This window comes from Lytechinus variegatus, chromosome 10, assembly GCF_018143015.1.
Source record: "Lytechinus variegatus isolate NC3 chromosome 10, Lvar_3.0, whole genome shotgun sequence".
Classification (NCBI taxonomy): domain Eukaryota; kingdom Metazoa; phylum Echinodermata; class Echinoidea; order Temnopleuroida; family Toxopneustidae; genus Lytechinus; species Lytechinus variegatus.
The window spans coordinates 970,662-986,982 of NC_054749.1; the positions used below are offsets into that span (position 1 = coordinate 970,662).

At 37.5% G+C, this 16,321-nt stretch overlaps 1 protein-coding gene across 1 annotated transcript in view; it reads right to left on the minus strand.

Annotated features, from left to right (window-relative positions):
• Positions 1-15,684, minus strand: part of LOC121422843 (SH3 domain-containing protein C23A1.17-like) — a 125,641-nt gene extending 109,957 nt beyond the window's left edge. Inside the window, exon 1 of the mRNA XM_041618054.1 lies at positions 14,586-15,684. Coding sequence (XP_041473988.1) covers positions 14,586-14,676 — 91 coding nt within the window. The 5' untranslated portion in view covers positions 14,677-15,684. The remainder of the gene's footprint in view (positions 1-14,585) is intronic.
• Between the last annotated feature and the right edge of the window lie 637 nt (positions 15,685-16,321).

The window sequence follows — 16,321 nt, forward strand, 5'->3', positions numbered from 1 at the left end:
TTTCTGTCACCGTGCTGCCTGCCCATAGTAATGTATTTGGTTCACCACAATGTGGTCAAACGGAGCTGAATTTAATCCTTTAGGCATACTACATGTACATGTACAACTCACGACTGGCTTCAATATTACATTCTGATTTCTATTGCATTCTGTTTCTGGTATAATGCATGCATACTCATAGGAATACTCGGGCAAAACAACATGTACATGTAAAGCCAAGAAGTTCTCAAATGACTAGATGGGGAAAAATTCAAAATGAGTTCCATGCAGATGTAGGCCCTATGACATGATTGCAACATCAGCTTCACCCCCCCCCCCCCCCAATAATGATACAGAGATTTCCAAGTGAAAATATGACAATTTAAACCTCTGCAAAAAAAATCTTCAATTTGGAATGTAATGAAACAATGTTTGCTCTGAAAGAAAATACAAGCCTACAAGTACATGATGAAGAGTGTATGGAAGAAGTTCTAAACTACTACATGTACATGTACCGCTCATTCACTCTGATTTACATACATACGTCATATTTGCTCTTTTCTTTTGTTAAACTAGCATTATTGTGTCAAGAATATTTACCATCAAACTCAGTCACTTGGCTACAGTACATGTGCAAACATTCATAAATACAAAAACATACCCCCCCCCCCCTCCTCACCCTACACAAGATGTCTGTTGGGGACAGCATGCATGCATGTACTGATATAAATTACTTCGCATCATGAGCAAATGATAACCATTCCAAACAACTCAAAATGTGCACATTAGGCAGGGTAATCGCATGTGCTTGCAGGCATTTTTCTCCGTCTACATACTTTGCAAAAGATTTCCTTTTTTTTTCATGGAGTCATCCAGGCGACTTGAACATCAGTCAAGCTTATCTCTCTCTCTCCATCTGAGGGTATTTTGGGGCTATCTTCTGCTCTGAATTGCAGATGCCAAAGCATACTTCAGGGGCCCCCTCGCGACACGGCAGTATGCAGCGCAAGTGATCCCCCGAGGATAAAGCCAATAGTCTTCTACAATTTCATTTACAAAAACATATTCAATACCAGCATAGATAAAACATGTCCAGTGCCAGCCGCATTTTTTTTTCAATCAAATTCTCTAGAATAAACATATCATGTTGTCTTTACCCAAAGGAAAAAGCAATACTCTAAAATAGATAGTTTAATACGGGTGTCAAATTCTGTATGAATTGGTCTGTACACAAGGATAGCTTCAATGTGGAAAGACTTTTTTTTCTTTGTGAATGATGAAATTGAAAATAATATACTACATGTAAACATTAATAAGGTGTGTACATGTACATTCAGATTACTCATAAATAGAATGATGGGTGTTGGAATTTAATGTAAAAATGCAGGACTTACATGTACATGGTCTCAGGTGGCCTATTTATTGGCCTCCACGTTCTTTTCACCATTTTTGTTTTATTATATTTCGCCCTTTTTTTATTTGTACTATTTGTGCTCTATGTGATCTATTGAAAATTGACCTTGCTCTGAAATAAAACATAATGAAATATAAGATGCTTTGTCAAATTTCTGTTCTATCCCAGTTCCATGCAATGCATCTGTGGAGCGTTGTGGCCCAGTAGATTAGTCTCCAGACCTTGAAACAGAGGGTCGTGGGTTCGAATCCTAGCCATGACGGGATTTCCTTCGGCAAGAAATTTATCCACATACAGTAGTGCTGGTGTACATGTACATGTATATACCCAGGTGAGGTGAATGGGTACCAGGTAGGAGCCGGGGTAATAATATGAAATTGTAAGTATAAAAGCGCAGTTGAGTCCATGTACTCTTGTTCATAATCTATGTTCAGGTATGACTGAGCTACAATCAAGAGGACTCTATCAAACGTGAAAGTAGAGTATCAGCGGAAGATGGGTAACTGGTTTGGATAACCTTTTCATGTTTGGCACACCATAAATCAGGGATGTTTACCATGAAGGAACTCCACACGCAAGGAATGACAAACAACAGCTTCATTCACACTGCCACAAATATCTCTCATATACCAATTAACATACACATCTAAATGTAGGCCTACATGTACATATCACACCAATACTCATTCAATTTTCTTTGATTCAACAAGTCTTCTAACACTCTTAATAACAAAAACAATTACCTGTATATGAACAAAAACTACAAACATTGTACAAAATAGATGACTTTCTTGCATTCAAAATCATAAAGAATTATAAACAATTTTTTAAAAAATAAAGGGTAAAGTACATGTATAACTGATTATTGAAGTACATGTACAGTACATGTACCAAACAAAATGATGCCATAAGGATGACTACATCTACCTTGTATGTAATGTGAGTCTCTTCGCTGTTATTTTTAATCAATATAAGACCAATAACCCATATCTACATGTATGAAGATTCCCTTTCTTAATGAAGGTACCTGTAGTAACATGTGTGTGTTCATTCAATATTCATAAATTTTATCATTTAATACTTATCAGAGCCCAGAAAGGTTATCTGTTTGTATCCTCAATGTGATGAAAGTGTGGTGTTGTGCTGGTGTGAAATTGATGATCACCAAAATGCAAAAAAAGGCAACATTAAACTTGAAATCACCCATTAAATTGGAGGTTTAGCAGCCAGAGGACTGATACATGTACCCCTTCCATTGTATACAGCTCTTCCCAGTGGAAAGGTGGTGAGAAGCGGTATGAACGGAACAGGTAAAAACTCCACAACTCAATGTCAGTTTCCAAATTTAAAAAGCAACATGAATCGTGATTGGAAACATGATCACAAAATGCAGATACGAGAAACAAAGAGTGTGTTCAATGTCCTCCGTTCGCTGTCGTAAAAGTAAACGTCTTTCAAATCACGATTCAGAGGACACTTTAAATGTCAAAAAAGATGCATAAATTTGTAAACGTGATCACCTCTGATTTTTTATGACCTTCAGCATCGCGAATGCGACATTGAACATGGTTGAGTTTTGGAATGTCTTTGAACTTGCTCTCAGTGTAAGCCTACACAAGCAGGTGCCAAATTGATCTTTCTTGTGATGGGTCGAACTGCATAATAAAGCTGCGCTAAACTCCTAAAGAAAGCAAGACGATCAACACACATGTACACTACATGAAGAAACAGCTTTATATTTTCAACACTAAACAGTGCACTGCTGATCATGTTTGTGTTCGGTGTTTTGTAATTGAATTTCCAATCACGATTCATGTTTCTGTTTAAATTTGAAACTCGACATTGAACACATCCTTAAGCTGAGAATACATGTAGCTCCTTTTAACAAGGTGGGGAAGAGGTGATGATACTACATTATGTTAACGTGGGTATAAAGAGGTTGAACTGGCAGCATGAAAGGGATGCTACAAGTTTCCCTGCTTAATGAGGTCAGAGGTTAAATCAACTCAGTGCCTCCCTGGAATAAGATTTTGCAAATTCACCCTTTCCACTTCCAGTGAGCTCCATCAAACATCTTGCAGTCTTCAGCGAAGAGAATGCCGTACAAAAAGGAGAAACTTTAATAATTTGCCAGTAAAAAACGTGTGCTCGTGAAGTTAGGCGGTGAGTTTGAGCGAAAGAGCTCACCATGAAAGGGGAACATACATGTACATGTACAGTGTATACATATATGAAAAGGGGGACATTGAAACCTGAAGTGCAAATAATCCAAGAACCAAGGCCCTTTCCAATTCAACTTTAAGAATAACATGGACCCCTCCCTACTAATACCATGATCAGAGACAACTTAAAAAAGTACATAGCATGATGCAGGGGTTCTTCAACAAGAAGAGCTACATCATGGCACAGATGTTGTTACAGTGATTATGAACTTCCATGACTTGCACCTTGTACCAAGTACAAGATTGTGAAGGTCCCAAACCCATCTTGATTCCCCGTATCCCAGCAACCTAAATTTGGATGATAGTATTTGCAGGCCAGTCTTGTCAGGCTGTCAGCTTCGTGGAGTGCCTTTAGACGTGATGCAATTGCCTGCAAAGTCGTTAGCAGGGCTCTACAGGGGTGTGTATAGTCACGTACAGTTCTTGATTGAGATGTGCAAACTAGAAATACACATGGGAGAGTAAGTAGGGGTGTGTTCTATGTCGGATTTTCAAAATTAAATGGCAACATGAATCGTGATTGAACACTCGATTCTAAAACAGCGCACAAAGATATAAAGCCGTTTATATGTTGATCATCTTTAAATTTCCCACTTTCGTACGCACAGCTTTATGGGCCATCACAAGAGAGGTCAGTTCCGGCACCTGTTTGTGTAGGCTTCCACTTTGAGGCAGCGTAGTCGGTTAGAGCGTCTGTTCTGGATAAGATCGTAGATCTCAACGTGAGTGGGTTCGAGTCCCGCAGCATGCCGAAAAACGTCTAACAAAAAAATCTTATGCTAGCGTTGTGTGTTAACGTGCCTTACCGCAGTGTTCAGTGTGGGTGTGAATGCAGTTGGAAAACACTCTATCCATCGGAAAGGACGCAAATGTTGGTCCCATATTTACATGTATGTCCAGTCAAATTTGTTGTAGAGTAAAATAAATATATGTCATATTGTAATTTATAAATCAAATAAATTATTAAGCATTTACATGTAATGTATGTACATGTAGGCCCTACAATGTCAAGTACAAAGTCCAAATATGCACCAAAGGTGGTCTACTCTACATCTACAAGAAACAAGAGAAGAAAAAAAAATCACGTCACAACCAATGTCATGTTCATTATTAAATACAAATGAATAGCAATCAAACAAATGAGCATAAACGTTGAATGATTGTCTACATTCAGTCAGTGTGAACAGTCTCTGTGTGTTTTCTCATCCAGTACTGGATTATACTCCAGTGGAGGGAAAGATTCACTGCCAAATTACACAAGTCGTTGTCCATTCAGGTTTTCAATGAGTGGGGCAAGCCTCATGTAAGGTTATTCTAATTAAGCTCATCAACCAAAGCGGATATTTGTTTAGAGTGCTACATTTCCATCCCTCAATACTTAAATGGGATGCGCTATTCTACTCACATCCCACCATCTTGAATCAGATATGCCTGGGGGCTGTTTCATAAAGCTGTTCGTAAGTTAAGAGTGACTTAAAGAACGACTGGTGATCCTTTCTTACGCGCTAAACCATCGCCTATGGTGTATACCATTTACAATGTACCAAAAGAAAGGATCACCAGTCGTTCTTAAAGCCATTCTTATCTTACGAACAGCTTTATGAAACACCCACCTGGATGCTTTCCTTTCACATATGTACATGTAGAGTGTGATTGAAAGAAATCCATGAAGTTCACCTACGTAGGTGATCAGATGATAATAAAACAAAATAGAGAAAAACATTGGTGAAGGTTTCATGAAAATACATCAAAAATAAAAGATTTTTTTTACGTTTATCCTTATGTCACATTTCTGCTTTCATTATTAAAACCAGGTTATCACCAAAGAACTTCCACTTTAAAATTTACCAATGAAAGTTTAGAGCAAAGGTCCCTCAGTTCAATGTACAATAGATTCATACATGTATGCTGGTCTTCAAGTAGGAAGCCAATGTGTTTATGATCACATGCTATACTTGTACAGGAAATATGTGAATCACAAAAAAAACGCAGAGAGCGTGCAAATAAATTAAAGCAAGCAAGTTGAACTTTTAGATTACTGATGGCATAGACTTGGGCAGATCTACATACATGTACAGTACATATTGAGTGGGCTAGCTGGGCTTCAAAACATACATGTATACATGTACATGTATGATAATGAACCCAATTTTATAGAAAAACCAGCAAATGTAACATGTACAGGGTTGTGAATTCTGATAATATTGACTGGAGCATTCTTGGAGGAATAGAAAAAAAATGTAGTGACATCCAACTAAGACTAAAGTACAATCATAGTGGACTGGGTTTAAAAAGTACAAACTGATAGAGTTCTGAAGGCACATGATTTACAGGAGTATTAGTGAAGACAAACTGATAACATTGTTGCAGGAGCAATTTCTTCCTGAATTCAATTTGAATGTCAAAACATCCTCGTTAACAAGTCAATTGCCTAATCTAGGCCAACAAATCTCAAGTAACTGGGACAGGGCAATCAAAAATGACCCGATCAAGTACAAGAAGGAAAGTTATCAAACCAATATCTTATTTACGTGCATGGATTGAGTATTTTATCAAAGGCAAGAACATACATGTACAGTATCCCTAGATGGTTTCAAACCGCCTCGATCATAAGAATCCCTGTTAAATTACGAGAACTTTTTTAGGCTAAAAAAAATACCCATTAATCATTCCTGCATTCACACCGCCCCAAAACATACCCTTCGGGATAAGTTCCTGAGGTTACGAGCATGCGCAGTATGGTCTGATAAGCAGGCAAGATGCGAGATTCAAAATCACTACAGCTCATCAGCCACCCACGGCGCCGTGCCCAACGGCACACTTGGCTAAAAGTTCCCGTAAATTGCTTTCACATTGCCAAAATACCTGCGACCTTGGAAAATCCCCGCGAAAGTTCTCGTTATTTTGCCAAGTACATTGAACCTACTATTAGCGGGTATTTTCTTTCGGGGAGATGACGCGTAGTTTGCTTTCACATTACCAAAATACCTGGTATTTTTGATCGGGGTAAATTTCCCAATCAGAGAATACCTGAAACTGATGAACTTCGAGGCGGTCTGAAACCAATCCTCTCACAATGTCGCTGCCATTTAGAAGAGGGTAAAAGAAAGGAAGAAATGTGACAGTGAGACCTTTCAAGCAAGAGCACATTTTATCCTCATCTCTGATATCTGATTTATGAGAATGCCTGGCCTGTCATACTTGATAAACTGATTCATAAAACATGCAATCCTCCGAGGAACTCAATTACTTGAATACCCCCAATGTTCTGATGACAGCATCTGCCTGATTGACTGAAATTGTCTGTACTGTAGATCTGCAAGTGAGGTCTTTGCCTTGCTGGTGGCCATATAGGAAGATACACTTCTACTATTGATTAAAGGGAAACAAAGTCTCACACCAAAAGATAAGTTTCATGTACATGTACATGTAGTTAGTCCCTACATGTACCTCTCTGGCATGATTGTCAAGGCAATAATGTACATGTAGATAGTTCTGTAAACAGGGGTGGTGGTTATTCTGATATGGGAAGCAAGATAACTCTAAAAATTACCAACTTTTTTTGTTATTTACTTATTACACCACCCAGATATCTCTAGTAATAATACTCTTCTTCATGTGTGCCTATATTGTACATGTATATTTGTTATTTACCTCTTGTCTATACCCCCCCCTTGCTCTATTTCTTTTTACTTGAAAATTATGGGGTATAGTAGTTCTGCTCCCCCCCCCCCCACTATGGCCCCACCCCTGATTGTAACTGTACATTATGTATGTTGTTTACTGTGATTCATAATGCAAATCTATCTCTTAATATAATATCTAGAAATGTTATCGTTGTACTGTACCACTGTAGTAATTTTAATAGGTGTGCGCATCACTCTCAAATTGTTAGCTTGTTTAATAATACCAAACTATTACCTTGGTGACATAGTATTGGGTACAGGGGTATATATATCTTTTCAAATTCTAATTTTACATTGTATTCTTTATTAAAACTGTTTTGAACGCTAAGCCCAAGAGCCACGAATAAAGACATTATAACTGCAGTATTTATGCCAATATACTGTACATGTACATGTATGCTCTATGTTGAATGTGTACATTGTACAATTTTAAAGGTTAATGGAGCTAGTCAAATACCTTTAAGTAGGCTATGTACTTTGATGAACTTTGTTTTATTGATCAATACAAATGTACATGTAGGTCACACTTCAACTTTTCATCCACCATCAAGATACAGACTTTACTATTATTGTGTTTGGAGGGTTCACAGTGAGTGTACATGTTCATTGTACATGTACATGTACGCAAAGTAGCAAACTACAGTATAAATCACTTTTCATATTGCCTTTTCTTCATTTTTCCATTTCCATGTTGGGGGGGGTCTTAGTCCGACCGATTTCCCGGGTTAGGCTATAAAGCCCATTTCATTTTCACACTATGTTTATGGTCTAGCACGGTAAATAGTACGGTACTATCTGCAAAAAAGGCCGGGTACAATTGTGATGCTTTGAGATGCAGTATGAATCAAAACTGTGGCTAAAGGCTTGGTTGGTCACACCGCCCGAGCATTGCTGGAGTGGTCGTGGAGCGGGGGGAGAAAAAATCATCACCGCTCGCTACCATTCACCACTTTCGATTTTTTTTTTTCGATTTTTTCCCCAATTTTGTGAGCAAAATTCGACCCTCTCTCCCTACCGCTCCACGACCGCTCCAACAATGCTCGGGCGGTGTGACCAGGCCTTTAGGAAAAGCGGGGTTAAGAATTAGCCAATCACAGGAGTAGAAATTGCACGTTAATCATAATCTGTGTGGCAAAATCATCCAAATTCATGAGCTGTGCAATGATCAGGGGTTAAAGCGTTACCCCCGGCTGTAACAAAGAAAATAGTATGGGGTTAAGAAAAACAGTTTGAAACCCCCCCCCAAAAAAAAAAAAATAGTATGGGGGGTTAAGGATAGTCCGGGATTGAGGATAGTATGGATTTTTTTTAAGAAATGCAGTGTGAAAAGCATTTACATACATGTAGATACATGTACATGATAAACTTTCAATTTATTCTATTTTAATCAATCACATCAGTGCTGAGATTCTCAAAAATTACTCAAATCATCTTGTCCTCTTCATCTCATCCAATTTAAAGTGTGTGGGCACTCAAAATTCACTGCCATGGATGTGTTGATGTAATTCCATGCAATGTTAGAGTATTTCTGCCCCCATCTCTTTATAGATCTTTAGCCATTGATACATCATACCTCACAATCCCTCTAAAGAATTCCTCTCTTTAGCTTTACTGTGTACTGCACCTGTCCCTCTAAGGGGATACAGTTCCTCCAATTCTTCATCTTCTAGCTGTGTTCACATTTGACAATCATCACATCTCCAATCATCATGGTCTACCAGGGGCCCCGTTTCATAAAGGACTTGAAACTGTTGTAACTTTGCCTTTATGGCAACTACCATGGTAACCTTGATTCTGATTGGCTGCTGAGCCCTGTTACCATGGTAATTGCCATACATGTAATGGCAAAGTTACAACAGTTGCAAGTCCTTTATGAAACGGGCCCCAGAATAAACAATATCTGCACTTTTTTATTCTCAATATGACTTGCCATATATGTATCTTCTAATAAAATGAATATTAGCTGCTTGGCCACAACCTAGATGCAACATACAGAATAAAATACATGTAGAGGGACAGAGCACTAGTAGGTCCATGGACAGAGCAAAGTCTGCCAAAGGATGGATTTTCTAGGCAAGATTCATAACGTACAGTATGTATCACATGAATGTCTACAATATTTATGTTTATGCCCACATGTGCGCCTCCATTAAACTACAGAATTTTCAAACCTTTGAATCTTTCTGATTTGTGATTTGAAATTTGTCGGCGCCCGCCAAGCGTGACGCGTGGTAACGAGAACGTTGAGCACAAACATGATTCAGCAGAAATATGTTTTAAAACATGTTTCAAAATTATTCTACTTTTTAAAAAAAAGGTGGCGCATAAACGCACCCTTAGATGACCCGAGGCCTTTGATAACTTGAACCCTCTCTCTCCAATCGGAATGGCCTTTTGTGCAACTAAATGTGTGTTTAAGCTTCTCAGGTATTGCGTTTGGAATATCATGTTCACAATACAGATAAATACAAATGCATCTATACTGTAACCTGTATGTATCACCTAGAATAGTTTTCCAAAATAAGAGAGAGAAATTAATGCCTACATTTAAACTATGGGCCTTTTCACACATGAATCTTGAATCATCGTTGTAATGATGATTGCTATTATAATCGTGACTGTGATTAGCTTTGTGATTCTAATCATGTTTTAGTTTGGTTTCACACGTGCTAAATATTGGTCATTAGCCTTATTTTGCACTGGAATCATCATTCAAATTACAATTTTTTTTTTACCATGTGAAAGGCGCTACATGTACATGTACAAAATGTCAATGTGTACAATCTACAATGCATGTATGTACAGTAAGCCTAAATTATACTGTAAAGTCAACGCATTGTCTATGTTTGCTGTCAAAATGAATATTTGAAGATTAAACTTGAACAGAAATCACATACATGTAGGCCTACTTGTTCAAAAAACCAACCTGAATTTGAACAAATAACAGAAAACAATAATACATTATGTACATAAATCAACATATCAATTTTGAGCAAAAAAAGGAAAGAAATTTCTGTAGGTATTTTCTTATGAAATTTAATCATCTATACATGTACATGTACATAGTGACATGATTATTGTTATCAAGCATGCATAATGAAGAGCGAAGAAAAAGAGCACGAACCAAAAGAAAAGATTTTAAAACAAGTTTGCAAAATGTCTACTGTACTATTGCTTATCATAAAACATGTACACGTAGCACTTGTCTAATTACCAAGTACGATTCAACCAAAAGTACATGTAGGTCCATGATTCCCCCACCTTCCTGATCCCCTATGATATCCCCCCCCCATCACCTTTTACATAGATCTATTAAAAACTGATGTTGAAAATATACAAATTATCCATGTACACTGTACATGTAGGCTTCCAAACAGAAAAGGATTATAAAATATCTGCCATTTAAAAAGCTTTACAACACATTCTTCCATTATAGATGAGCCTCTATTCACAGAGAAGGGAACAACGCAAACTGAGCAGGTGAATAGTACTGTACAATAGATACAGAGCTCTACACCCCTAAATGGTTAAAAAATCCTGTGAAGGTTTAATTTGAAAAACGGATTTTTCTATCAGTGGCACTACTCTTAAAATGCTTTCAAATCAGATTTCATGGCAAAAGGTGACAATCCTCTATTGATGCATAATGACTAGAGGGGTTCCCAAAACCAGTATGAACAGAACAGCAATCCAGTCGTACTGAGAGATAGCAATGATTGGGAATACCTCGATTTGTAAAATAAAGAGTACTCTTGAATACATGTAAATGGTACATGTACAGTATGCAGGTGAATTAGTCATGAAGCATGAATTTTCTTCACCTTTTTACCTTTCAACCATTTTATTCCACCCTAACAAAATGGAGAGAAAAGCACCCCATCAATAAATTCTTTGGGGTTGAATTGAATGTTGCCACAAAACATTTGCTTTCAATCCTGTTCAATTTGAAACGAGAATACCATTGTCCCTCTCGTTTTCTTAACTCTGTTTTGGCTATACAGCTGCTGAAGACAGATTTGTTTGGTAGCCTCCCCTTCTAAATGGATGTAGATGACTCAAGGAACGATTGCTGTCGGCTATCTTACTCTTATGGGCTATTTGTGGAATGAGCCGCGGCCATTCTACCAGAATCCATTTTTAAGAGGGTTGGTTCATTCCATTCTTTTTCAAACCTTTTCATAAACCCATCAAATACTAAGCAATACGAGACACTTTTAATAGCATATTCACAGTATGTATTCATATTCATGAATCCCAACGTTCAAATCAATAAATTGCAAAAGTTTAATTAGAGATTGAAAATGAAGAAAATATACATGTACATTGTAGAAAGAAAGTATGATTTACCCTAACACTGGCTTCATGTACATGTAGGATGTTCAGTAATACTTGATTAACCATATGGCCAAGTTTCATGAACTAGGTCCATATACTTTCTAAGTTATGATGTCATTTCAAAAACTTAACCTCAGGTTAAGATTTGATGTTGACGCCGCCGCCGTCGGAAAAGCGGCGCCTATAGTCTCACTCTGCTATGCAGGTGAGACAAAAACTATTTGCATACATGTATAATACAGTGTAGCCTATAATGTGTACTTAAAGTAGAAAAAAAATAAAAATGACCCAACTACTCGATCAGACATCATCTGTCTGGTCAGAAATGTACATGTATTTGTTTGAAAAAAGTCAAATTTAGCCAAGTGTGTTCCCTGGTGTATTGATTTACACTTCTATTACAACCCTTACCAACCCATCTATGAAAATCAATAGTTTACAATCTGCCTCTGAGGCTCTGACCAAATGTCTCAAATTTCATTCACCTACGCTCCATTCAATATTCATTCAGGATCAGATTTTGCCTAATCACACTGGTCGAGGATATACATGTACGTGGGAAATTGATCTTTCATCTGTAGGCTACCACAGCATATTAGAATCACCAATAAAATGCAAGACATGTCCCTTTATATTGCGATTTCAAGCCAAACGGCCTTGGATATATAGCGTGACTCCATCTCATCCAATTCACGGCATTCATTATGAAGACAATGTTGCCGGAAGGATGCCCCGATCAATGTATGCACAAATCCCTCAGATCCGCTCACGGCACCCTAACCAGATGCTCAGCCAATTTACACATCTTGCCGCCGCATCCCATCCTAGCCTACGATGTTTGTCATCGGTGAGATTGAAGTTGGGCATTTGGCAAATGGACTGTGCTATACAGCACGACCAGGATATCCCACTTCAGTCGTCACATATTGTCAAGAATGCCTGATGCCCCATACTTGACCCTTCCTTCGTGTTTGCACGAGAAGCACTGGACTTTAAAGGTCCTGTTAGTGTTTGTTTTACCCACCCTCCCATGAAAATTGGAATAAACTTTTCTGATCAAATGGCACAGTGGAGAGATGCTAAATCATGTCTGCTGAAATAAACCTCTAATCAAGGATGTAGTTTCAAAATTCAAATATGTACCATTCAGGTACAGGTCTATCTTCTCCAGAAGAGTGTTGAGTATATTGCACATGTACATGAAGGCCTACAGAACGTATGCAAGTAATGCAACCCTTCGAAACTGCGATTGGCCTAAATACAACAAGAAATTTATACAATGGCAAAACATCCCCCCCCCCCCTCAAAAGAAATATATAAAATATCTTCATAAACATTAAACATTATCTCAAGCACAATACATGTGAAGTACATTGTATTATATTTAAAGGTGCATCTGCATACTGTCCTGCAGGAGTGCAGCTAACAAAATCTTTGATTTGAAATGCCTGTAAAAATTGGGGGGAATAACATTTTGACATTCTTTGAAAAATGAAAATCCAACAAACTCTGAAATTTACAGCCAATTTTGTAAATCTTGTCTTTAATATCCAGCTTTAGAGCTCTGATGAATAAGAAGCAACTGAATGCAACTGCAACCTCCAGCTTGCACAGTTCTGTGTGTATTAAATACTATTCATCCTTTATCAACTACAATGTACATCCAATGACTAATTAAACAAATAAAACCCTTTTCTGTGTACCAAGATATCAAATAGCAGTACTGTAGATGATGAATACAAAGGAAGATGTACATTGTGAACATGCCAATCCATGTATCTTTCACCTACATGTAGATCTCGACACATATATATCTCAATACACTGTACAATGTATTCAGAATGATAAGCAGATTTAAAGTTAATAAGCAGACAGTGGACTAAGCTGATAACCATTAACTAGACTGGGATTAACAGTTCTATCACGCACAATGTGCACATTCGCATGAGTTGACAGTGAATTATGCATGCATGCATGTACATGTACAAGATTTGCAAATGATACTCAACCCTTCTACTGTAGTAACTGTACATTCCGCTTCATCGATAATTATTATATTGGTGCATTTTGTCTCAATCGGTTTTCAGTTGCAAATGAGTCTCAAGAGAACTCCAGATACTTGAATTCAGGATAGGTATGTAAACATGTCATACACTAGTAATACAGTGTACTGTACTACAAAAAAATTCAGTTGACATTTTGTAGATCATCTTCATCTGGTAAATGGAAATCAAGAGTAAAAACTGAGTGACAGATGATTTTCATGAGACTCATATTATCAACAACATGGCAATCTATAAGCATCCATTGCTAATCACTAATACATGTAATTATAAAGATCAGATAAATTTGAGAGTGCCTTGAAAGCATGCCATGATGAAAATCATAAATTTAGAGCAAAATATCACAGCATTATAGACATAACACACAGAACAGGAATCAATCTAAGACTAACGTAGACAGACCTTGAAATTTGACTGCACTGCAAAAACATGCATTTTCCATTAAAACTGGTAATACATGTAGGTAATCACAGCATTTAATTTATATTACCTTATTATTACCAGATCTACTGTAAGTTACAGTTTACACACGATCATGTACTGTACAATCGTACATTCAATACCATACAACCTGTACATTCAATTTGACTGACTTTCATCCACATCACTGCCATCTTCTCTTCTTTCCCTTCTTCATTTTCTTCCCCTTCATTATGTACCATTGATTTTTTTTGACAATGCAACAAATAACACATTATCAAAACTAGACTAATATAAAATAAAATATTAAAAAATAATAAAATCTACCAGATCTATTAAATTAATACTACTGTAGGGCCTACTAGTTGATGTAATTTCACAACCCCTTGGCATGGGATACAAGAACATATAACAAACACATCACAGAAATAAATATTACACATAGAAATTTAAATAATTAACTTACGGTGTTTGGATCTTAATTTGGTAATAATCCTTTGGACCGAGAGAAGATCGTCAGTCTTTACAGCCTGAACCAGCTCACTTTCCTTCCCCATGTTAAAGCGTGTTAACAGACAACTGGCTGATGATGATGCTGCTGCAGTACGAGTTTGCAACAAAAGTCTGCTTTATATCCACCAAGTACTACATTTATCTGGAGTTGAATCTATTCCAAAGCTTGTCAAATTTACAACTTCCAAGAATCCAAGGAAATTAAAATCCAATTGCCTTGGAGATGTCACTGTCACTGGTCGACTCGTTCTTAATCTTGTCAATGTTTTATAGCTCTCAGTTCATGTTTCTTTCTCTCTCTCTCTCAATAATTATAATTAGTACAATTTTCACAAATTCATTAATATGTCGCACTGTATAAACTACCACCACATTCCATTCTGATCTTCATGACCTTGTCCTTGCCGTTGTGTAAAGTGAATGAATCGATTGAAAGATTAAATTTTGAAGTTAGCCTCCACTGTTACTCTGTTTATCCATTGTTTTGAAATTAGGCCTAAGTAAAACACATCTCTGACTGAGTCTGAAAATACCCCTTCCACAAAGCAAAGCTAAACAACAAGTTCTACTCAACCTCGTGAGAAGGGTGACAACATTGCTGACCGGTGATCCAGCACTATGGCCTAGGACCCGCTGTAGGCGGGCATGAAACACGAATAGAAACCACAACAATCGCAGGATCACTCAATTCATCGGCACTTCCAGCGATGCATTCATACGCGATCGAGTGTTCATTGAATTGGCTCTAATCCCGCGCCGTTCGTGCCCCTTGCAATGCCTGGCGCTGGCCGACGTAACACACCCTTCTCCAAATCTTCTCCGCACTTGACGAACTGAAGTAAACCAAGCAAGCGGTACAACAAGAAAGTACCAATAACTCCTCGAATATTTCCAAAGGACTTTTTCATCAAATTAAGATGAGCAGAGTAGTGTCATAAAGGAAGTTGTCTATACAATCCACGATAAATTAATGTAAGCTAAACACCCAGAAGATAAGAATCCTGAACGTATGCACCTGTACCGGGCCCTTTTCATCCATCCATCACACCAAATTGATGCGATTGATTACCCTGGGATTCTAGACGACTCGTTTACTGAAGTTTGGCTCCACCTAATATTTCGGCCCCAATAAGTTTTTGGCATCGGCCCTATATTGTCAGTTCTTGTATAATATTTGTAATTTTTGAATTGGTGTTATCTTTGTTTGTCATTACATTTTTTCTCATTTCGATTCATTTTCCCTATTTTCTCATGAAATTGTATAGTACGCGACTACGCGGCACAGAGAACCAGGATCATGAGAGTTGGCTCGGGGGTTCAGTATGCTGCGTATAGCAAAAGTTTTTGTCTCCGTATTTATTCACAGCGTTAAACGTTATAAAGCATAAATAGCAAATGAAGAGTTTGTTTGCAAAAGGGGTTAGGTCCATTTTGGACCATTCCCAGAAAAATCATGTTTTTTATTCTCACTCATTGCAATATTCTTATGAGAAACTAAATTGTCATGATGACGTACTACCCTATCGCGTGAACATAAAACTGGGTACAAAAGAAATCTACCGTCCTGTCTTCAATTTTTTTCTATATATATATTTTTTCTAAAATTGTCATTGTGGATCTAATCAACCCCCCCCCCTCCTTTTGCAAGTAAACTGTAATGAATCCAATCTCTTTTGAATGAAAAAAAAT